Here is a 24,506-nt window from a genome sequence, read left to right on the forward strand (position 1 = left end):
AGTAGCTTTTGCTTCGGTTTCCAAATGCTCCGTCCTAGCCTTGACCATTCCAACTCGTTCGCTGATGTCTGTGCAGGTTTTGTTTAGTCTTCTAAGCCCGCCCTGTAGTTTTTTTGCTGCGTTCTTAGCAGACCGATTATCTGCTCTAACCTCCTCTTGGAAGTCTTTGATGGAGGTGAGTATAGCCGTCAATGAGGGCTCCATTGTCTCGGTTGTTTTGCTTTGTGGTTCTCTCGGGCTGTGCCGTTGTGGTTGAATTGGTTCGTCTTCCTCCAGATGATAAGACATCTGCGAGTCCGAGTAGTCCCATTTGAGTTGGCTTCGCTGTTTAGTCTTATTTCTTGGTTTTTTAGGGCGTACGACTGTCTCAGGATTAATGAGGGAGGCCTCGCTGCTCTCCTCGCTGGCACTATTAGTGTTGTCTTCTTCTTCTGTCCCCCCGTCCGCAGAAGAGCTCGAGGTGCCGTCAGATACAGAGTAGAAATCTTCATGGCCAATTTCTGGGGTTCAAGGAACTGGGATTGCGGATGGGACTTCCAGGTTTTGAATAGCGACTTCTGTCCCTGTTAGTTGTACCCCGGCATTAAGGCTCTCTAGGGGTGCATAGGCCCCACCGCTGGTGGTTCTTTCCGCTGATTCCGGCCGTCCTGGTGCGGTGAGTGGGGTGGCTGGGAGGGTATCCGGGAGTGTAGGGAGGTCTAAAGCATCCGGGGGGCCCTTAATTGCGATGGTATAGTCATGACTTTCAGTAGGGGTGTGAGCGGAGAGAGTGGGCTCTGGCTGACAGCCTGGGAGACAGGAGGGAGTGATACAGATATCCGTGTTGTTTATGGTAATTTGAGCCCCTTCAGTGATGGCATTATCCTGCTGTAGAAGAGCATCAGATGGTATAGAGGAGGGCGGTTTCCCTGTGCTACTCTTAGCGTTGGCAGCCTGATTTTTAGCTACCAGAAAAATCTTGGCAGGGAGGGGCTGTGTAGAGTCTTTACAGTCTTTACTGGGGGCCCCTACCCCTGTTTTCCCAAAGTTCGTTTTTTTTTGCCCCACTCACCCCACTGACCTGTTCTGCTTTGGTCTTCTCGGGTCCGTCCGCTGTCGAGGGATCTCTGCCTGAAATGGGCGTCTTCTGTCTAAGCCCTTTCTTGACCCCACGTGCATTCATCCTTGTATTCACCAAAACGCCGAAATTAACTTTCTCTGGGGTCAGGTGGGCACCCTGGAGGCTCGTGAGCGAAGGTCAGCGCTGCAGCAGCCAGAAACAGAGAGCTCAATTCCCAGCAGCGCCTGTCGGTGTTTTCGCCAAGTGTCTCCCTTTTACACACGCAAGCCGCGTGAAAGGAGAAAAATTCAGCCTCTGGGATGAGTACGGTGAAAAGGTTTAGGGCAGAAATCAGCCGTCTCAGCCCTTTCCCGGCAAATCCGGGAATCGTGCCGTACAATCCTGCACCTCCTGACAGCGTCCTCTGTTTTTTCGCGGGTGCTGGTTGCCGGTGCCTATGCGCTCGAAGACCAGGCATCACTGATGTGAGCGCAGGGCGGCTAGCTGATCATCACGGCATCCCGTGACTGGCGTGAGCAGCCGAGCAGCATGGGACTCACGCTGACTCCATCTTGCTCTCCTAATTAATAATTTACACTGCAATAAATATAACAAAATTAAAAACGTTACACAGCTAAGGGAATACAATTAATATTCACACTCCAACAATTGCAAAAGAAAAGAATTTGTTGGATAGTGGGAGCGTAAAAATTACTAGTCCCACTCAAGTGAGTGCAACAGTAGGGAAAGCGTTGAATAGCGTAGGGGTAAAAATTACTATTCCCACTCCAGTGAGTGCAACAGTAGGGAAAGCGTTGAATAGCGTAGGGGTAAAAATTACTATTCCCACTTCAGTGTGTGCAACAGTAGGGAAAGCGTTGGATAGTGTAGGGGTAAAAATTACTATTCCCACTCCAGAGAGTGCAACAGTAGGGAAAGCATTGGATAGCGTAGGGGTAAAAATTACTATTCCCATTCCAGTGAGTGCAACAGTACGGATAGCGTAGGGGTAAAAATTACTATTCCCACTCCATTGAGTGCAACAGTAGGGAAACCGTTGGATAGCGTAGGGGTAAATATTACTATTCCCACTCCAGAGAGTGCAACAGTAGGAAAAGTAATGATTTAATATTTAAATAAGAATACATTAATTAGCAATACCAATACAAAAATTAATTAAAATGAATTACCAATCACAAAATATTTAATAATTAATTAATTATAAATACCAATAAATATGTTGTATTAAAAATTAAATACGTATTAATAATTATTTAACAACTGATTCATTTTCAATCCCAAAAGTATAATAAGTAATACAAAATGTACCTTTTAATAATTAACAAGAAATTATTTATCAATACACAAAAAAATATTTCAATAATGACTTCATTCAAATTAAATGACTTCACATCCTATTCTCCTATAACCCACAACCCACTCCAAATAATAAATTACTACAATTAACATAATTATCAATGAATCAATTAATGAAAATGCATTACCAATTAATACAAATTAATTACCAATTAATAATTAATTAGCAATAATTTAATTATCAATACAAATAAATTAAAATTAATATTGACTTAATTACAATTAAATTACTTCCCACCCTATTCCCCTATAAACCCACAACCCGCTACAGAACTAAAATTAAAAATTAAAATTAAAATAATGAAAAATTCATAAAAATTAATATTTAATTTACTATAATTAAATTGCTTCCCACCCTGTTCCTCTATAAAGACAACCCACTACAGAATTAAATTATGCAAAAATTAAATAACATAACACTCATTACTTTAAAAAAATTAAACCTACATTACAAAAATTATATATAATTTTAACACATACTAGCATCCATAACAAAAAAAATCAATATTATGGAAAACTATATTTTAAATTCGATATTATGGAAATCGATATTTTAAACCTCGATTTCGATTTTCTATCCAACTATATTTTGGTAATTCGATATTCTGGCCGCACTATATTTATAATTCGATATTCTTGCCAGTCGATATTTTGGGTATTTTTCCGGTTCAGATGGACACGGTTTATATTTTTTGTCCACTCCAGTGGTTATACCTTTGGACTTTACCAACTGCTTACAGATTTCCTGTGTGGATTTCAGCATGCCTTTCAACATGGGAAGAAATGGTGCTGATTTTGTGTGATCTGTGTTTAGTGTCTTCACTAAAAAAATCCTCCTCATGCTCTAAAGTATGAAGATCTACCTTGTGATAGTGTGCTGCCCTTCTGATAACATTGTGGTAAGATGTGGCATAATCAGGAGGGGAAGGCTTTGATGAATAGAGGCATGGATCTGTATAATCCACCGGATCTGTGTCATAGAGATCACATGGGTATTTTGATTTTTCTGGGTCCCCTTGGGGGTCTGGAAAATATGGTGTGTTGAATGGTACTTCCTCCCCAGTATCAATGTCCCCTGTTGATAACTGTGCAGGTGACGTGTGTGGCTGCTCTGTGGTCAGATGATCTTGGGACTGCGGATGCACTAGAGATGTTGCCAGTGGTTGTATTATTGGCAGAGTAGATAGAGGAGGAGGCAGAGGCTTAGGAAGAAGTGGAGGAGAAGGAGGGGAAAATATAGGGCTATTTCCACTGCACCTTCTCTTTTTTGGGGAGAGGGAGCTTCGGGGGCTCTGATGCCATCATCTCCTATTGGAAAGTGGGTGAAATATAGGTGGGAGTGATTTTACCCCAACTTTCCCAGTGCCAGGGTGAATTACCAGGGCTTTTGTCCCTTGTTCAGTTTCTCAAGAATTGGTTGGACAGGCTTCAGTTTGGCATCCGACCCTTTATTTATTTGTCTCTACGTCGAATGTGTTTTGGACATCGACACGATCTTCGACCCTGATGTTGGCTTTGGTAAATGGTGTTTTGGCACTGATGGTACATCTGGGTGTTTTGTTGCCAAAGGTTGCTTTGGATCTGATGGCCGCTGCTTTGGCTCCGACATCTTGTATTGTTTCGAAGGAGTCAAGCCCGGTCTTTTCGGTACTGGCACCGAGGAGACACTTAGGGTTTTAAACTTCTCGACATTTGTTGAGTGTTTTGCAGGTTGAGTGACTTAGGTGTGCTACTGAGCCTGCTTTCAGAGACAACCATTGCCCAAGGGCAGTGGGGTTCCATGAGCCGCCTTAGCAGTCTTTGTTGGGCAAGGGAGGCTTTCGCTGATGTACTCACTTGCCCTGGCGTGGAAGGATCAGGCTCGGAGTCAGAGCTGTTGCCACTGTTAGCCAGCAGTATGGGGATGTGCATTGTCACTGTCTTTGCCTCTGTGTCTTCGACTTCCCTTTCTAGCTTTGTTGATTGTTCCCCGAAGATGTCAGGCATTTCTTCTGTAAGCCTCTGCAGGGTGGAGCAGGCCCAGCGACGATCTCTTTTCTGCCAAAGAGTCTTCTTGAAGCATAATGCCAGACACACCTCATGCGACCCTTTGTCGTGTTCCAGGGACAAACAGAAATTACACACCCTGTTCTGGCCCTGCCCGGAGTATTTGGCGTGACACTTAGGGCAGAAGCTGAAGGGCGTCTTTTCCATCCCTCTTCATCATCGAGTGTATAGAGCTTGTCATCGTCAGATATGTTGTCTAGAAAAAGATGATGCGTTAAAGGCCAGGCCCAAGTGCGGGCGGGCGATCTGAAAGTTGAGGTAACACTAGCCGATATATTTCATTGTCTATGTTGTCGACGGTTGAATAGAACCCAGCCCTGAAAGAGCTTCGATGCAGGAATCAAGCTTCAGTCACAGAGCTTTGTGATCGACGTCCGGACCCGATGGTGGGCAAAAAACTATCTAACGAAGGATCCGCGGAACATGCACAATACACACTAGAGGAGGAGTCAATATACCTCTTGACTCAAAGACTTCTTCAAACAAAAACAACTTGCAAACCTCCAAACCCAACACTAGATGGCAGAATATGCTAAGCACATGCTACGAATATGTGTATATGTTTATAAAATGTATCCTGATAACATTAATAATTTAGAGGCACAAATATAGATGTGTTGACACTAAATACCAGAAGTGAGATGAACTGTTAACAACATTGATTGAAACTGTGCGGGCTGTCCGGTTATTACTCACAAACACAATTAAACGTTAGTGATATACATGATATATATTAAGGGCCTTTAGATTACTCTGCACTTCCACAGATTGATAATAATATTTGACTTAAGAAAACGAGTTTATTTCACAACATAAATATATATTTAAATGATGAATTATTGTTACTGTTTTTGTTAGTTTCTAAATAAATATTTTTTTATGTTTCCTGTCCCAGAAATTAAGCTATAGATCTTAATTGGTGTATACCACAAAATGCCTGTCCCACTGTGGCTTTTTAAAAATATTTTATGATACAGTACACATTAACCTACCATCGCCACCAAATAAGTTCATCATATACTTAAATTACTTTCCCCACTGAATTCATCCTTGAACTGGCAAGACTAGCCCTTCCTAGGAGCTACTTCCTATTTAACAGTGGCTACTACCTCCAAGTCTAAAGGACTGCCATGAGCTGTCAATCCAAACTCCTTGATGTTAGATTTATTTGCACTTACATATTAGGCATTCCCATTGGAGGTTTACAAAAAACTACAACCTCCATGAGTCTTCACGGGGGAACAAAAGGCAGTCCACCACGTATTAAAAGACTCAGTGTCTCATGTTTGCTCCATCCAAGTGATCACTTTCCTACTGTTCATGATCGATACACATCCTTGAAGGAATTTCTCCCCAGCGAGTGCTGCACATTATTAAACAGGTGAGTTGCCTTAGAGGGATTGTTTCCTGTAAATGACCACGACTAGACCATGCTTCACGGCTCACTAATTCTGCAATTTTTTTGAATCAACCAACAGTGATTATGAAAATTAAAGGAAAACAGGTGAGCCATGCATGGTGGTTTACTTACACTTACATGACTCATACCACTATCGTATAGATTCATGCATTTTCACCACTCCTGTTTTTCTTTTTGAATGTACCTACAGAAAGACGCTCAAGGCCCAAATGATTCGTTTTTTAAAAATCATTCTTTATCAATTCTTTCCCCCACCAGCCGCTTGCGGAATTTTTCTCAGTACAAAATGACTAGGTAAGTGGTCATACATTTTCTCCCGTCCCCTTTTCTTCATTTTATCCAAAGTATTCAATACTAATCCAAATCCACATTTCCATAGAACTTCATCACCAGCCCCTGTCCTGACAACACCTCACAAAGGCTAGACAGAGGTCGAAATGTGTTGACATGGGAACTGGGTGTAAAGAGAATTACTAAAGATTTTCCAAAGGGACATACTTCAACCAGCAGCCATTGACTTTAGTTATAATGCAGTCCATACCTTAACCATTGAACATTGACAGTGGCCAATAAAATAGCGAAGGATGTCTTCTCTCAAGTGGACAATGGACTGATGTCTCTAAATTAAAATCCATATACAGAAACATTTGTTTTTTAACAATTAATTTGTCCTAATAATTATTTCACATTCACTCATTTTGATGCACTTGCTCACATAACTGATTCAGTAGTGCTGGTTGGAGCAGCCTTAAATACAACTGGTCTGAAATGTGTCTAAAGTTTATCCTGAATTGCAATGTGATCTGATGATCATTTGAAAAATACAACTAAATGAAAGCAACTTAAGTATATGATATACTTTGGTGGCTACAGTAGATTAAGGTGTACTGAATTATACAAGACAAAAAAACAACAGGGGGACTGTTGGACAGGCCACATGAAGGGCTCGCTCCCTCCCCGCAGGACAGGGCCCGGGCCACCGTCAGCACCATTGCCCGGCCCAGCCGCCATCTTGGATACGGCACCACGCGGCCGTGCGGCCTCAGCCCGACCCCAGCCCTGGGCCTGGCCAGGCCCCGACATCCCGGCACCACCCTCCACCCAGGAGGTGAACGGCCCACTTGGCAGGTCAATGGGAGTACGAAGTGTCGATGGCTCTCCCCCGCCAGGTGCCGAGCACCCCCAGCCTCCTCGGGCGCTGGCTCCACCCCCCTGCTGGGTGTCTGGACTCCCTCATCCCAGACCTCCCGACCTCCAAGAGCGAGGGTCCGGACATCAAAGGGCGCCAGACCTATAACTGAGGCAGCCCCAGGACAGGAAGGTAGTTGTATCCTGGAGTCGAGAGACACCGCGACGAACTCATCCTTGACGGACTGTTGGCGCTGCCACAGCCCTGCCTTGTGAACTATTGTCCTGCCTGCTGGCGCTGCCGCGGCCCTCTGCAACCTTCATCCTCGTGGGACCTGCTGGCGCTGCCGCGGCCCTCTGCAACCTTCATCCTCGTGGGACCTGCTGGCGCTGCCGCGGCCCTCTGCAACCTGCATTCTCGTGGGACCTGCTGGCGCTGCCGCGGCCCGTTGTAACCTTCATCCTCGTGGGACCTGCTGGCGCTGCCGCGGCCCGTTGCAACCTGCATTCTCGTGGGACCTGCTGGCGCTGCCGCGGCCCGTTGTACCCTTCATCCTCGTTGGGACCTTCTGGCGCTGCCGCGGCCCGTGCCACCTACGACCTCTTCGGGACCTGCTGGCGCTGCCGCGGTCTGACCCATCCGAACACCGAGCTCGAGGATTGTGAGCTATCACCGTTACACACCCGTACCCGTGGGTACCAAGACTGTCCCGCTACCCCCTTCCCTTACTAGAGACTAGAATTGAGAGGATCATCGTGTCCTGATCGCCCTGTATCGTACCACTCTACTACCCGAAGTGCCTATAAAAGGTGTTACCATAAGCTTTGTGTGGTGTCCATCTGTGGGGGGGAAGTTACCTGTCTGTGCGATCACTCTGCTCGGCCGACCCTCCAGGTCCCCGTCTAACATTGGTGGCTAGCGGCGCGATCCGAACCAACGCGTACCGTACAGACAGTAACTCACCCTACGACTAAAACCACAATGACGACCAAAGAGAGCGGATCGGCGGAGAAGTTCCAGATGGAAAAGCTGGAAGAATACAGCCACCGAGAGCTCAAACAATTTTGCATGGACTTAGGCATTGCTACCACCGGGCTAAGCACAAAAGAAGACTTCAAAAACGCCCTAGAGGCCTGGACAGAGACAAATACCGCAACCCCCCGGGACCCCGCAGCCCCGGAAGTCAACACCACCCGGACGGAGGAACGGAGACCAGGCCCCTCCCATGAAGAGATCCAGGAGCGGGAAAAAAATAGATTACACGAGTTAGACTTGGCACGACTCAGATTAGACGGAGAGTTGAAACTGGCGGAACAAAAAATAAACTTAGAACACTTACGGCTCAGAGAAGAGCGAGAGGAAAAACAGAGACAGAGAGACCTCGAAGAAAAAAGACTGGCATACGAGCACGAGTGCAAACTAGCGGAGATAGAAATACGCAAACTGAACAAAAACCTAGGGGTGCCCGAGCAACCGCACTCCCCGGGTCCTACCGAGCAGAAGGTCCACATCCCCAAGGATGTGGTCCGAGAATATCACCGGAACGACGACATACAGCAGTGGTTCAAAGCCTATGAGATTGCCATGACCGCCCACCGGGTCGCTCGAAGTGACTGGGGAGCCGGTCTATGGGGGAGATTCGTCAACGAGGGTCGTGATGCCCTGCTGCAGCTTCCGGACCATCAAATGACGTCCTATGACCATATGAAGGCCGCCCTCCTCAGTCGATATGGACTTACACCCGAAATGTACCGCCAGAGGTTCCGCAACTGCACCCGGATCCCAGGTACGACGTGGTTGGAATACGTGAACTATTTCAGCCGAGCCTTCGAGGGGTGGATCAAGGGTAACAACGTAACCACCTACGAACAACTCTTCAATCTCATTGTGTGGGAGCACCTCTCCAACAACTGTTTCGTCGAGCTCAGGCAGCACCTCCTCGACAGTAAATTGACTGAACCCCGGCAGCTCGCCACCGAGGCTGACCGGTGGGAGAGCACCCGAGTGGCCCGGAGTGGGCCGAATGAGCAGAACAGAACCAACCAAGGTCACCATCGTCCCCGAGGAGGAGGAGGAGGCCCGGGCCGGGGCAGAGACGCCGCCCCGGCCGCACCCACGAACGCCACCCCGGCTCCAGCGGGCCGGGGAAACCCCCCGATGCGCCCGGGGTTCCGAGCTAACGTGACGTGTCATCGATGCCAGCGAGTCGGCCACTATGCCAGTGACCCGACCTGCCCGAAGAACCAGGTCCCCGGGCCCCGCCAGATGGCGGCCGCCGCCCTGGGAGAAGAACAAATCTCCGAAAACACGGAGACCTATGAGTCGGAGCAGTTCGAGTGGGAACCCGCCGCCATGACCCTGGCATGCCTGGGAGGAAGAGACATGGTCCCGCGGACTCCCCTGCCCGCCAACACTCGGAAGTACAGCCAATGGGTGAGCATCAATGGGCGCAAGGCCGAGGCCCTGCGTGACACCGGGGCCAGTGTGACGGCCGTCCGCTGTCACCTGGTGACCCCAGAACAAATCCTACCAAACGTACTTTGCCCCGTCCGATCGGCAGACAACTCGGAGAGCCTGTGTCGGATGGCCTGCGTCCCCTTCGAATGGGGAGGAGTGTCCGGCATGCTGAAAGTAACTGTCCGTGACGATGCCCCCGTAGACTGCCTCCTGGGGAACGATCTCGAGAGCTCCCCGTGGGCCGCCGTGGAAAGAAGAGAGCATCTGGGGATGTTGGGTCTCCCGGACTGGGCATGCGTAACCACCCGGTCCATGGCCACCCGCACCATCCCTAGACCAGAAGAACCAGAATGGGCAGCGCCTCCGCCCTCGATCACTCCAGAAGAAGACTTCCCCCAGACCGACCACCCGGACCCCACCCCAGAGGGGTCCACACAGCCCCCCGAGCTTCCCGACCTGGCTCAGTGGCGTCAAGAAGGGGGGCCCACCCAGGAACAATTCCGGCAGGAGCAAAAGACCTGCCCCTCCCTCGAGGGATTGCGACAGCAAGCGCTCGCCCAGAGCCAAGGAGACACCACCGGGGCCCACTGGGTTTATTGGGACAATGATCTCTTGTACAGCGAACAGAAAATCGCAGAACTGGGGGCCGGGCGAGTGCTGGTGGTGCCCCTCCACTTCAGAGACTTCCTGTTGAACCTAGCCCACGATGTCCCCCTGGCCGGGCACCTGGGCCAAGACAAGACCTACCACCGCCTGGTGACTCACTTTTTTTGGCCCAAAATGAGGAACGATGTATCCAACCATTGCCGGTCCTGCCCGACCTGCCAGGCCAGTGGGAAGAGCGGCCGCAAACTCAAGGCACCCCTACAACCATTCCCCGTGGTGACCACCCCGTTCGAAAGGGTGGGAATAGACATTGTGGGGCCCCTGGACCCCCGAACAGCACAGGGACATCGCTTCATCCTGGTCCTGGTGGATCACGCTACCCGCTATCCTGAGGCGGTCCCCCTTCGTACGATAACAGCCCCAGTAGTGGGTCGAGCCTTGATGGGGATCTTCTCTCGAGTGGGCTTCCCCCGAGAAGTCGTCAGCGACAGGGGTACGAACTTTATCTCAAAATACATGAAGTCCCTCTGGCAACAGTGTGGGGTCACCTACCGATTCACGACCCCCTATCACCCTCAAGGGAACGGACTGGTTGAGCGGTTCAACCGCACGCTCAAAGGGATGATTGGGGGGTTGGAAGAGCCCCTCCGTCGCCAGTGGGATGTGCTACTACCGTGCCTTCTCTTTGCCTACCGAGAAGCCCCCCAGAAGTCCCTCGGCTTCAGCCCCTTCGAACTCTTGTATGGACACCCGGTGCGAGGCCCGCTCAGCCTAGTCAAAGAAGGCTGGGAAATGCCCCCTCTAAAGAACCCTCCAGATGTTTTCAAGTACCTCCTAACCCTCCGCAACCAGACCAGAAGGTTCAGAGAGATGGCAAAAGCAAACCTGGAGGCCAGTCAGGAGGACATGAAAAGGTGGTACGATAGAAATGCATCCTCCATCGAATTTGAACCCGGTCAACAAGTGTGGGTAATGTCTCCCACCGAACCATGCGCCCTGCAAGACAAATGGACGGGGCCCTTCAAAGTAATCGAGCGCAAGAGCCCTGTCACCTATCTCATCGATATGGAATCTTCCCGAAACCCTCTCCGGGTCCTCCACGCTAATAGACTGAAACCCCACTTTGTACGCTCCGAACTCAGTCTCCTGATGGCAACCGACAATGGAACCGAGGAGGACTCCGAACCCCTTCCTGACCTCCTACGGTCACGGGAGAAGGACGGCTCCGTGGACGGGGTCCGACTCTCGGAGGCCCTCACCCTGGAACAGCGCCAAGGCTGCCGAGTCCTCCTGCTCCAGTTCTCCACCCTGTTCTCCCTCACCCCAGGGGTCACCCCCTGGTGCTTACACGACGTGGACACTGGAGACAGTCCCCCTATCCGCCATCGGGCCTACCGCGTACCAGATCGGGTACGGGCCTGCATCCAAGAGGAGGTGGCCAAGATGCTCACACTCGGGATCATCGAGCCCTCAGACAGCCCCTGGGCCAGCCCAGTGGTACTGGTCCCCAAAGCGGCCGCCCCCGGCGCCACGCCGGAGCTCCGGTTCTGCGTCGACTACCGGGGCTTGAATGCGGTCACCAGAACAGACGCACACCCCATCCCCCGAGCAGATGAACTAATCGACCGCATGGGAGCTGCCCGCTACCTCAGCATCTTCGACCTAACAGCGGGCTACTGGCAGATCGGTCTCACACCCCGGGCCCAAGAACGATCGGCATTCTCTACCCCTGATGGCCACTATCACTTCAAAGTCATGCCCTTCGGCATGAAGAATGCGCCAGCAACATTTCAGCGGCTAGTAAACCAGGTCCTGGCAGGACTCGAAGGATTCAGCGCCGCCTACCTGGACGATATCGCTGTGTACAGCCACCACTGGTCCGACCACCTCCACCACCTCCGAGAGGTGCTACAGGCCCTCCAACGAGCTGGCCTCACGATCAAGGCCAGCAAATGCCAAATTGGCCAGGGGTCCGTGACCTATCTCGGGCACCAGGTGGGAAGCGGTCTGGTGGCCCCTCTGCAACTCAAGATCGCTGCCATCCAGTCGTGGCAGTCCCCCATCACCCAGACCGAGGTCCGCGCCTTCTTGGGACTCACAGGCTACTACCGACGGTTCGTGAGGGACTATGGCAGCATCGTAGGGCCCCTCACGGAACTCACCTCCAAAAACCAACCAAAGACGGTCACCTGGACCCCAGACTGTCAAGCGGCCTTCGAGAAGCTGAAGGCCGCCATGTGCTCCGCCCCGGTGCTCCAGGCCCCCGACTACAGCCGGGAATTTATCGTCCAAACAGATGCCTCCGACCATGGCGTTGGGGCAGTCCTTTCCCAGCTGAACCCCGAAGGACTTGACCAGCCAGTGGCTTTCATCAGCAGACGGCTCCTGGCCCGAGAACGACGCTGGAGCACCATCGAGAGGGAGGCCTTCGCCGTGGTGTGGGCCCTCAAAAAGCTCCGGCCTTATCTCTTCGGCACCCACTTCCGGGTCCAGACCGATCATCGGCCCCTGCAATGGCTCATGCAGATGCGGGGGGAAAACCCGAAACTACTACGTTGGTCCATCTCCCTGCAGGGGATGGACTTCACTGTGGAACATCGACCCGGCCAAGACCACGCCAACGCGGATGGCCTGTCCCGCTTTTTCCGCCTCGACGAGGAAAGTCCCCAAGAAGATGGGTGACTCTCCCCGCCTTCAGCTGGGGGGGACGCATGTTGGACAGGCCACATGAAGGGCTCGCTCCCTCCCCGCAGGACAGGGCCCGGGCCACCGTCAGCACCATTGCCCGGCCCAGCCGCCATCTTGGATACGGCACCACGCGGCCGTGCGGCCTCAGCCCGACCCCAGCCCTGGGCCTGGCCAGGCCCCGACATCCCGGCACCACCCTCCACCCAGGAGGTGAACGGCCCACTTGGCAGGTCAATGGGAGTACGAAGTGTCGATGGCTCTCCCCCGCCAGGTGCCGAGCACCCCCAGCCTCCTCGGGCGCTGGCTCCACCCCCCTGCTGGGTGTCTGGACTCCCTCATCCCAGACCTCCCGACCTCCAAGAGCGAGGGTCCGGACATCAAAGGGCGCCAGACCTATAACTGAGGCAGCCCCAGGACAGGAAGGTAGTTGTATCCTGGAGTCGAGAGACACCGCGACGAACTCATCCTTGACGGACTGTTGGCGCTGCCACAGCCCTGCCTTGTGAACTATTGTCCTGCCTGCTGGCGCTGCCGCGGCCCTCTGCAACCTTCATCCTCGTGGGACCTGCTGGCGCTGCCGCGGCCCTCTGCAACCTTCATCCTCGTGGGACCTGCTGGCGCTGCCGCGGCCCTCTGCAACCTGCATTCTCGTGGGACCTGCTGGCGCTGCCGCGGCCCGTTGTAACCTTCATCCTCGTGGGACCTGCTGGCGCTGCCGCGGCCCGTTGCAACCTGCATTCTCGTGGGACCTGCTGGCGCTGCCGCGGCCCGTTGTACCCTTCATCCTCGTTGGGACCTGCTGGCGCTGCCGCGGCCCGTGCCACCTACGACCTCTTCGGGACCTGCTGGCGCTGCCGCGGTCTGACCCATCCGAACACCGAGCTCGAGGATTGTGAGCTATCACCGTTACACACCCGTACCCGTGGGTACCAAGACTGTCCCGCTACCCCCTTCCCTTACTAGAGACTAGAATTGAGAGGATCATCGTGTCCTGATCGCCCTGTATCGTACCACTCTACTACCCGAAGTGCCTATAAAAGGTGTTACCATAAGCTTTGTGTGGTGTCCATCTGTGGGGGGGAAGTTACCTGTCTGTGCGATCACTCTGCTCGGCCGACCCTCCAGGTCCCCGTCTAACAGGGACAGGCACTTTTTTGTATACATTGTTGTATGCGGCCTATCCGATGATCTCACTTTACAAGGGCCCAAGCCCAGTTGTGTATAACAGATCTTAATCAAATCATGGTTACATTTATTTTTCTGGGGAGTGACAAACACTTGTTTCCGATCCTGAATGGAATATTAAAACCAAGCGATAAAACAACTACCCACCTACTCCTTGAGGCACACTGCATGAAGAAACTCTAAACCTTTGAAGTTGGTCCTTGCATGGGAGGCGAGGGGTACAACTAAAGAAAATGAACACTCTCTCAAAAAGTTAAAAACTGTTGATTTCAGAGGAGACCCAGATCATGTGCTGACTGTGAAATTAGAAGCCAATGGACGAATGAGAGTGTTAAAACCAGTACTGGGAAATACAGAGATCGGAGACCCATCCCAGAAAAGAATCAGAACGCCCAAGACTTCATTAGAAAGGATTAGTCGTCTGTTATGCAGGCCAGTTTTTACATGCTGGGTAGAGTGGGTGTCAGTGATAATTTTCATGGGTTTCTTGGCTGTAGGGTTCAAGTTTTGACATAAATTATTTCATGCATTGTGCGTCTGCTGAATGAAATGGCATGCTGAGGTTTAGCTCTGCTCTGCCCAGTTCCTTAAAAATAAGCAAATCATTTCTTTGTTACATGATCTATAGCAAACAATACATACGTTAAAGTAGCACTTCTGTTGTCGTGCCTATAAAGTGATGGACTAGGCCAACACAGTTTGGTGAAGTCAAGTCAAGAACACAAGGCGTGACCAGTAACCGCTGCAGTGAATGGCTTGTTCATTGCATATTTTACCTTCACTAAATCTTCTAACCTTTACTTACTAAAACTTGTACTGTATGTTGACACTCTACATCGTACAAAATATTTTCTTAGCAAATTTATTTCATACCTTGCATGCCAGATGGGCCAAACTCCTGACGTGTTAGAAAAATAGCATGGTCATGATATTCTGCATGCCCATTATCAGGTTTCTGTTGCAGGTAGGCCCATCGACAAACATTCTCTAAACTCTGAGATGGGTTTCCAACTTCAATTAAACTTGTGGACTAGAGATAAAAAAAGAAATATGGACATGTTTAATATCGCTGAGAGTATCCAACAAATGACTTATAAACATCATCATTACTAAAAAATCTTGTCTTCAGAAAGGCACATACCACACTCATAATGAAATTTATAAATATTGGTTATTTGATTAAGCCAATATTTAAGATAAACTATAATAAAACAAATGTAAAAGATAAAAAAATACAATTCTATATGATCACTGTTAGAAATCGGGTTACTGATTGAAAGGGGTGAAACCCTACTCAAGCAGCAACCACAGTCCTTGTCAGGGTGAAGTCACAAGTGTACCCCAAATTAGCCTGCGTTGAAGCCTCTAGTAGCTTGACACAAAAGCAGCCAGGCCTTAAAGGCAATGTGTAAAATATTTATGCTACACTTCAAACAGTAATTAAGTGAAACACAACACAAGAAAAACCAAAGACCAATTTTGAAAAATAGAGTAAAAGTGAATCAATTTTTATACGGATATACGAAAATCAATTTGAAAACCTCAGTTTTTATCTAATATGCTTTTCCACTACAAACATGCTTTTAACTTTATATGTAGCTTGGGCAATGAAAAAGTTATTAATGCTGTTATCCTGTTCATACAATTGGCAATAAGGAGAAAAAAGCCTATGCACTCCTGGATGCTCTGCAATATGAAAACCACGATGATTAAATGTAGCCTGTTATATACCCTTTTTATTTGTATGTCCAATAGTACCATGCACTTTATCTATCTGTATGAAACAGGTTATTTTGTTTTCATCCTGTCAGGATTCCTCACTTTGCATTCCAACTTTTATCTGATATATTAGCTTTTAGCATTTTAGGTAACCAGTGGTCTTTTTGTTTTATTCACTATATAAAAGTGTACTATGTTGTGGTAAATTGATGCTAATTAAATATGTTTTCAGCTTTTTATTGTCTATATTTGAGAATTAACTGCAGCTTGTATTTGCTCCCCTCTGATTAGCATGCTTTTATGGTGATATAATCTCACCGAATAAAGTTGTTTTGACTTGACTTGACTTGAATCAATAATTTAAGACCATACTAAATATCAGTAGAACTGGAGATATGCAATTTTAAAGATTTAAGTGAAAATTGGGCCAAAAAGCACTAAGTACCAATTGTGTTCATCTGGTCCCACTAGACCAGGGCAAAGTCACAAGTTCAGGCTGACCGCGCAAAGGTAGACTACAGGAACTCAGGCTCACTGAACAAAGTACCTTATATCCTGGTTGCGGAGTGTTGCAAGATCACACATCAAGAGCGCATCGTGCAGCAGCAGTTCCGAGAAGTTTCAATGTGAGGTGCTGTATTGTCATCAAGGATGCCATCGGCAAAGGGGTTGTGATGTCAAGTCCTGCGCTGAAGATGCAACACGCACCAACTGCTTCCGAAGAAGTTGCCGGACTTGTGATGTGGAGTCCTGATTCCCCCTCAAGGATGCCATCGACGAGGGGTTTACGATGTGGATACAATGTTGAGGATGCACTGCACAGCAGTGGTTCAGAGGAGACTGTGGGCGGGGATATGAGATCTTGCATCGGAGATGCCCCATGCAGTGATTCTGATGTGGAGTTTTCTGGGGTTGTGCGTCACGCTGTGTTAGTTCCTGCTGAGACCACAATTGGGCTAACAGAGCACGTTTAGACCCACTTCCAAGGTCCCAGGATTGTGGTGCCACCACTTGGCAGGCAGTCCTGATGCTGGATGCAAGGTTGTTGGAGCTTGTTCTGTCCCTGAGGCTCTGATCAGGAGGCCAGCTAACTAGCCCTTGGAATCACTCGGGTGGTCCGGGGCTGAAAATGGAGGTCTATTCCTTCTCACTCAGGCCAGAGGGAAGCAGCACATCAATCCTTCTTCCGAGTCTTCTAAAGGTTTAGTTGGGTCTGAGGGTCCATTATTTATATCTGGTGCCCATTTGAAGTTGTAGAAGGTTCTGGATGTTTCCAAGCCCCTGAAGTGTCAGGTATCCACTTCATCACTGCTCCCGCCCCAGCTTGTCTGGGGACACAAAAGACTAATGTCAAACCCTGTGTGAGTGCGTTCAGGCAGAGCCTTTGTGATGTGCATGTGTGGTAGGTAACAGCTTCTTCTCCTCATTAAGTCAGAGTGGCCCACACCTAGCCTCCCTTTGTCTTACTGCCTGGGAGCAATACACAAGGATCAACTGCCAGCTACACCTATTCATGCGACCCAGGATACAGGCTGCAGAAACAAATGGTTGGGACAAGAAAATGCCAACATTCTTGAAGTGGCATTTTTAAAAATATAACTTAAAATGTGGATGTACCATTATAGAGGGCTTTTAATTACAATTTAGATCCCAAATTCGACATTCCTACCTGCTCCCAATTGAAGTCAATACATTTAATAAATTAGCACAATGCTATCCTATGGGAGATGTAGATCTTGCAGTAGTGAAAACTAATTTAAGGGTTTTTTATTTCCAGGACATGTAAAGCTTAAACCTACATTTTTATTTTTTAATGGCATTTCAACAAACTTCGCTGTATACATAATATTTCAAAATAACACAGCTACTGTTTTCCATTATAGAACCATACAAACATTACACATCATACTTCCGTTCCAATTGTGTACATGGTGGTGCCATTTAAGTCAACACGTACTAAATTGAAGTAGCAGTCATTGTTAACCAATAATCAGAATAGACATTTAAACAAAACCTAATATATTTTCCACATTTACTCCCCCACCGGCTCCCACCCCCATTGCTTCCATGCTCGGACTGGTCAACAAATCCAGGGGAAATTATATTGATGTAGTCAGACATTTTTCATAATGTGGCTTGATCAATAGGGTTATTGTGTTTGTGCCTATTGGCCTCGTCAGTCATCGGGCTCTGTCTCCTTTAGGGCACGATTTAGCACAATTTTGGGTAACATGCACTCAATTGGATATAGTACTCTCTAGGAGTGCCGCCAGCGTCCGTGTCACCACTCCCCAAGAAAGCAGGTCATCTGCCACCTTTTTAGCCTGTCGTGTCCATCACGTATGCGCCTCCTCAGCTCCCGCCCACTCCAGAAAATCATTTCTCTAAGCCCAAATCGGCTGATCCCAATCAGCCTCTTAGCCACTAAAAGCCCCAGCTAGACCTCCTGCCTAGCTTCTGCTTGGCGTTTCCAGGGAATAAACCCAGCAGACATTGTTTGATCTTACATTGGACTTCCCGATTTGATGTGGGCTAACACCTTTGTCAAGTAAATGGTAATAACTGAACAATGCCACACAATTTGAAAACAATTGGCTTCCGTATAACCACATCTAGTGCAGGGTAATTAGTGTGCAGTCTCTTCAAGGAGAGATAAGCTATGTTGATGTAGGTATATTGTCTCAGTTTGAAACATGTTTTTATACAAACCCCACATTTGGGAAACAACCTTTACAACGCAACTTTTACAACGCACTACCATTACAACGAAACTTTTACAACTCAAAAACCATTACAACGCATGTATTTACAACGCATGTTTTTACAACGTAGGTACCTTTACAACGCATACCATTACAACGTAAGTATTGGTAAGTATATAATTATTTTTAAAATGTTATATGTTTGGGTTTTTTAAGGGGTATTTTTATGGTTCAGGGTCAGTTTTTAGTTTTTGGGTAAAGGGGTATTTTTATCGTTCAGGGTCAGTTTTTAGTTTTTGGGTAAAGGGGCATTTTTAGGGTCAGTTTTTAGTTTTTGGGTAAAGGGGTATTTTTAGGGTTCAGGGTCAGTTTTTAGTTTTTGGGTAAAGGGGTATTTTTAGGGTTCAGGGTCAGTTTTTAGTTTTTGGGTAAAGGGGTATTTTTAGGGTTCAGGGTCAGTTTTTAGTTTTTGGGTAAAGGGGCATTTTTAGGGTTCAGGGTCAGTTTTTAGTTTTTGGGTAAAGGGGCATTTTTAGGGTTCAGGGTCAGTTTTTAGTTTTTGGGTAAAGCGGTATTTTAAGGGTTCAGGGTCAGTTTTGGGTTTTTGGGTAAAGGGGTATTTTAAGGGTTCAGGGTCAATTTGGGGTTTTTGGGTAAAGGGGTATTTTTAGGGTTCAGGGTCAGTTTTGGGTTTTTGGGTAAAAGGGTATTTTTAGGGTTCAGGGTCAATTTTGGGTTTTTGGGTTACAGGGGTACAGGGTTAAAATAAAGTAAAATTAAATTTAAATTAAATTAATTAAATGAAAATAAATTAAATTAAATTAAATTAAATTATATTAATTTCAATTAATTAACATTTAAAAAATTAATATATACTTACCAATATTTACGTTGTAATGGTATGCGTTGTAAAGGTACCTGCGTTGTAAAAACATGCGTTGTAAATACATGCGTTGTAATGGTTTTTGCGTTGTAAAATTTTCGTTGAAATGGTATGCGTTGTAAAAGTATGCGTTGTAACGTCATAGATCCCCACGTTTAGCATTGTGAATTTTACGCCACTCCTTAGGTGTAATGGGCTCTTTGCCATCTTGTTGCCAGGTCTCTTCCAATCGAAGTGGTACCAACCGCAGGTCCACCCGCAAAGTCCGATCATTTGTTCACAACACCCTGCTAGTGAAAGCATAGTAGTCATGGTCTGTGTGAGCTCTAGGGCCTCGGCAAACAATGGCCACAACTGTCTGGCAGTGGCCACTATTTTTGCATCCTGTAAAAATTTACCTTGGCCAATTCAAAATGACTCAAAAGCGCCCTGCATCATTAAAAAAGTGACCCTACTGGATACAGGTTGGATAGCATAATGCAACCATCCTCTCTCCATCTATCTGTTGACATTGTCTGGGCTGTTTGGGCAAATGGATGCACATTCAAAAGGTCTAGGTCAGGGGCGTATGGCACCCGCTGTAGTATCCACCACACTGTCCTCTCCCAGAGTTAACCTTGACAGTTGGATCAAATGGGGTAGCATTTCAGGGATACTTCTGCACCCCATCAGCAGCGCCCCTAGTTGGTGTTGGTTGTCCATGCCAGCAAGGAGTGATCTCTTCCAGTAATTCTACCTATCAAACCAATGTATTGAATGTTGGAGATGGGCTGTCAAGTAGTAGAGCTTTAGGTCTGGAACCTCCAAATCTCCCCTTTGCCATTACCTTTTGAGAGTTGCCAACCCAATTCTACAGCGTTTTCCTGACCACAGGATCTGCACCAGAAGACTATCCAAATCTCTACACATCTGGTGGGGATCTCATACATGGCTCCTTGGAGGACGTACAAACATTTGGGCATCGCAACCATTTTTAATGAGGGCGGTCTTGCCCATTAGGTACAATTTCAGTGTGTTTCAGAACTCTATCGATGGGCGGAGATTGAAGATTACCCGGCCCAGATTTAAATCATAGGTCTGTTGTACTCCATGTGTGATGTAAATACCAATATACCTGACATTATCTGTCTTCCACAGTATACCTGTCTCTGGCAGTTGGTCCACAGATAGTTCCCCCACAATCCTATCGGGAACAGGGCCAACTTGGTATTATTAGTTCGAAGGTCTGTGTATTCGCTAAATTCTTGGATGAAGTTTAACTGAACAGGCTGAAATGTCAGGTTGACGTAGGTAAATCATTGCATCATCCGCATAAAGCAAAACTATATTTTCCATATAGCACACTGGTATGCTCCAAACTGCACCATTTGACAGAGACGACACATGAGAGGTTCCATCACGAGGGCGAAAATCAGAGGAGGCATATTGGCCAGTCTGCACTCTTTTGATTGGGCACTCATACTGTAGTTTAACCCATTTTAGATAGTTGTGCCCCAGCCCTACATTAGCTAAGACTTGCCAGACATATCCCGGCTGACTGAGTCAAACGCTTGCCCTCTGTGTAGAAAAGCAAGCGCTCAGAGGTCGTCTGCTAGCTCAGAGGCATGGAGCACATGATTCAGACGTTGAATATTGCACAAGGTGTCCCAAAAGGGGATTAAACCAGACTGATCTATGTGGATTAGACATGGTAGATAGGGCATTAAGCGCACCACCAGTGTGTGACTGAGGATTTTCTGAGCTACGATCTACATAGATAGCCGGCAGTAAGAGCTCACCTCCATGTGCTCTTGCCCAGGTTTCAGAATTAGTATAATGATGGTCTCACTCATAGTTTCCGGGAGCACCCCTCTCTCTAATGCCTCTGTATATACTGGTAGTAGTTTGTGAATCAGGGTCCCAGAGAAAGTCTTATAAAACTCAGCCAGTAGACCATCCCCCCTGCCAGGTGTCTTGGCATTTTTCAATGTTTTAACCGCTCTCAGTAATTCCTGTTTGGTCAACAAGGCTACCAACGTCTTACATTCTTCTGATGAGAGTCATGTCAGTTGTAGTCCTGCTAAAGAGTCAGGGAGTGAGTGTAGGTCTGAACTGTGTGGCGTAGTGCAAACACCCCTTTAGTGGTGTGCGAATAATATGTTTATCGCCTGTTGTGTAGTGACAGTGCCTCCTGTAAAATCTTTCACTGCCAGTATAGGCTGGATCAAGGATTTCAACCATATCAACAATCGAGCCAGTAATTGCTCTGTCCTTTCCCCTTTCATATATAATCTCTGGTGACTAGTAGGTCAGACATGGGTGTCCAGCTGGACCCTCAGTGCGCATACCTGGTGTCGCTTTCTGTCCCATTCAGTCAGGGTCCTCAGGATGATAGAAAGTGCCCGCTCCAGAATGGCAAGCACTGTCTCACCCTGTGTCAGTTCCCCCTCCAATGTTTTGCATATACCCACTGTCATCACCATACACACACCCCGGATGACCACTTTCATGGATTCCCACTCTATGGCTCTACTGCCAGCACTTTCCCAGTTAGTGTCAAAGTAGCGATCTTTGGCGTCCATTAACGTGTCAAGGAAAAGTAAGTCTGTCCGTGCCTCCACCCGGAGTCGGCAAAGTGGGATATTAGGCGGCGCCCAGAGCAGTAAGTACGTAAGCAGTAGGGGCGAGTGATCAGAGCTGATCCGACCCAAACAACTCAAATCTATTATACACTGTAGTGCTGTGGATTGTATCAAAAAGTAACCAAGCCTGCTATGTGTGCCTGACGTTAGGGTATAACATAAATATGCAAAGGTGTGGGGGGGGTGCACTTGCTAGATGTCAACCATTCCCACACCCGCCTGTGCAAGGACCAACGTCATATTAGGTTTAGTGTCTAGGCACGGGAGGCACTGTCCACCTCACCATCCACTGGACAATTGAATTCACCTGCCACGATCACTTCTGCTACACAGAGGTCCCGTACAGCCACGAGCACCATGCCAAAGAATGTGCCATTGTCAATATTTCGCACATGAACATTTATTAAACACAGTTCATGAGCATCTAGTGTACTTACCAGAATGATGTATCTTCCATCTGTGTCCACCTGAAAAACTTAAAACTACACGTCCAACTTTTAGAAATACACTGCACCCTGCCCTCTAGGTCACTCAGAGCCTACCCTAGGGATGAATTATATGTTTATAAAAAGGAAGGTTTGAACCTGGCAAAACGTTTATTTTGCCAGGTCAAAATGGAAATTTAAAACTGCAAACACAGGCTGCAATTGCAGGCATGAGACCGGTTTTACATGGCTAATTAAGGGGTAAGTGCTGCAGGCCCAATAGTAGCATTTAATTTCCTGACCCTGGGCACACGGGTACCAGTTTACTAGGAACTTACAAGTAAATTAAATGGGCCAATTGGGGATAAGCCAGTTCTACTAGAGAGCACAAACACTTTAGCACTGGCTAGCAGTGGTAAAGTTCATAGAGTCTCAAGGCCAACAAAAATGAGATCAGCAAAAATAGGACGGGGGACGCAAATAGTCTGGGAGACCACCCGAAGGCTGACAGCTTAAACAATCTTTCATTGTGCATATTGTATTTTAGGAACATTTGAAAACCTATGTTCCCAAGACTCACTTGCTAATACCAGGTAAAGCCCTTTATGGGCTGATAATCAGTTACAAGTATTGTAATCAAATCTGGAATATTCTACTTATTTAGGTATCCTGGCCCTCTGATGCCTTTAGCATTCGTATTTGATTGATTTTTTTACTTTAACGTTAAGGTTCCCTAAGATGAAATTCAAGTTGGAGAGCAGGAAGGGATGCTAAGTAAGATTGATGATGAGACCTAGAATGAAGGGAGTCTCCTAATGAGAGATGGTTCAGACAAACGATGAAGTAACGCTGGGGATGGATTTCATTTGCAGGTGCTAAAAAAAAACAAAAGGATGGTCCTGATTTTTTGGGGGATCAGAGTAAACCACAGTATGCAATGCTTACTGCTCTGCCTGTAATCATCTCTGCCTCGAATCCTTTACTTGAGAATGCAAAGTAGGGTAGAAGGAGGCCTATAATGTCCACCATGTTGGATCTGAGAGCTAGGGCTCAGTTAGGGTGAGGCAGTGTGTGATTTGATCCTATAGCATATCATAGGTGTAACAGGCAGTTTTGGTAACAGATTAGACAGGGAGGAGTGCACCAGCAAAGCAGTTTTCAATTGAAGGGTATGGGTGATGATGGAAGTGCCCAAGATTGAAGAGAGGGTCTAAAGGTTATGTGATGGGTTGGCAGAGCTTTAAGTGGGGAGGTGCTCTTCAGGACTTGGTTGGCACTGCTAGACCTGCCTGGAGCCTGAATAGAACCAGCCTTCTTGCATGGAAAATGTACATGGGAGGGTTTAATGGTGAGCTCAGAGCAGACTTTTATTCATAGTGCAAGCGAGGCTATTCATTTAGTTCTTAGCTTGTCGAATATTTCTTTCAGAAGGCTACATCTGCAAGCAAAACCTGGTGCAATGTATTCCATGAATCATAAACATTTTGTTAGGTGTTTGTTGTGATCAAAAGTTATCTATCTAAATTGTCTTTTATTGGCCTCAGACCAAACCTAGGGGCCTATTACGATGGCGGATTTCCCGCATCCAGCGGGCCGGCGGAAGCCACCGCCGGCCCGGAGGATGCGGGAAATCCGCCGCGGAGACTTGAAAGACCCACCGCCAAATTAGGATGGCTGGTGGGTCTTACAATCTGTCCTCTGCTTTTCCGCCACGGTCGCCTTCCGACCGCGGCGGAAAAGCATTAACATGGCTGGCGGTGTCTATCAGACACCGCCATTCATATTAGGATGGAGTACAAAGTATGCTTTTCCACGGCGGCTTTTCCGCTGTGGAAAAGCATACGGAGCTTCACTTTGGGGGCCCGTTGCGGGCCCCATGGGTGAAGGGGGGGTGGGGGGTGCACATGGGGGGTACCTATGGTACCCCCCTGCATTTGCATGGACAAAGCGGCAGGCACCGCGCGGTGCCTGCTGCTTTGTGCACGCAAATGCCGTGTATGCATTTTTAACATTGCGGCGGGTGCAGCTTGAAGCTGCACCCGCCGCAATGTTAAAGATTGAGGATGTGACCGCCAGGGTGGCGGTCACATCATAATTGCACAGGAGGGAACTCCGCAGGCAATGCGGAGGTTCCCTCCTACTCTATGGTGGCGGACGGACTCAGGTCCGTCCGCCATCATAATCGGCCCCCTAGTAAGGCACTTTGGTT

At 47.9% G+C, this 24,506-nt stretch overlaps 1 protein-coding gene across 1 annotated transcript in view; it reads right to left on the reverse strand.

The window, feature by feature from the left end:
* The window catches only part of ADAMTS2 (ADAM metallopeptidase with thrombospondin type 1 motif 2), a 1,744,160-nt gene that overhangs the window by 796,862 nt on the left and 922,792 nt on the right, over positions 1–24,506 (reverse strand). Inside the window, exon 6 of the mRNA XM_078653324.1 lies at positions 14,821–14,977. Within this exon, the coding sequence (XP_078509450.1) occupies positions 14,821–14,977 (157 nt within the window). The remainder of the gene's footprint in view (positions 1–14,820; positions 14,978–24,506) is intronic.

This window comes from Lissotriton helveticus, chromosome 7, assembly GCF_964261635.1.
Source record: "Lissotriton helveticus chromosome 7, aLisHel1.1, whole genome shotgun sequence".
NCBI lineage: Eukaryota > Metazoa > Chordata > Amphibia > Caudata > Salamandridae > Lissotriton > Lissotriton helveticus.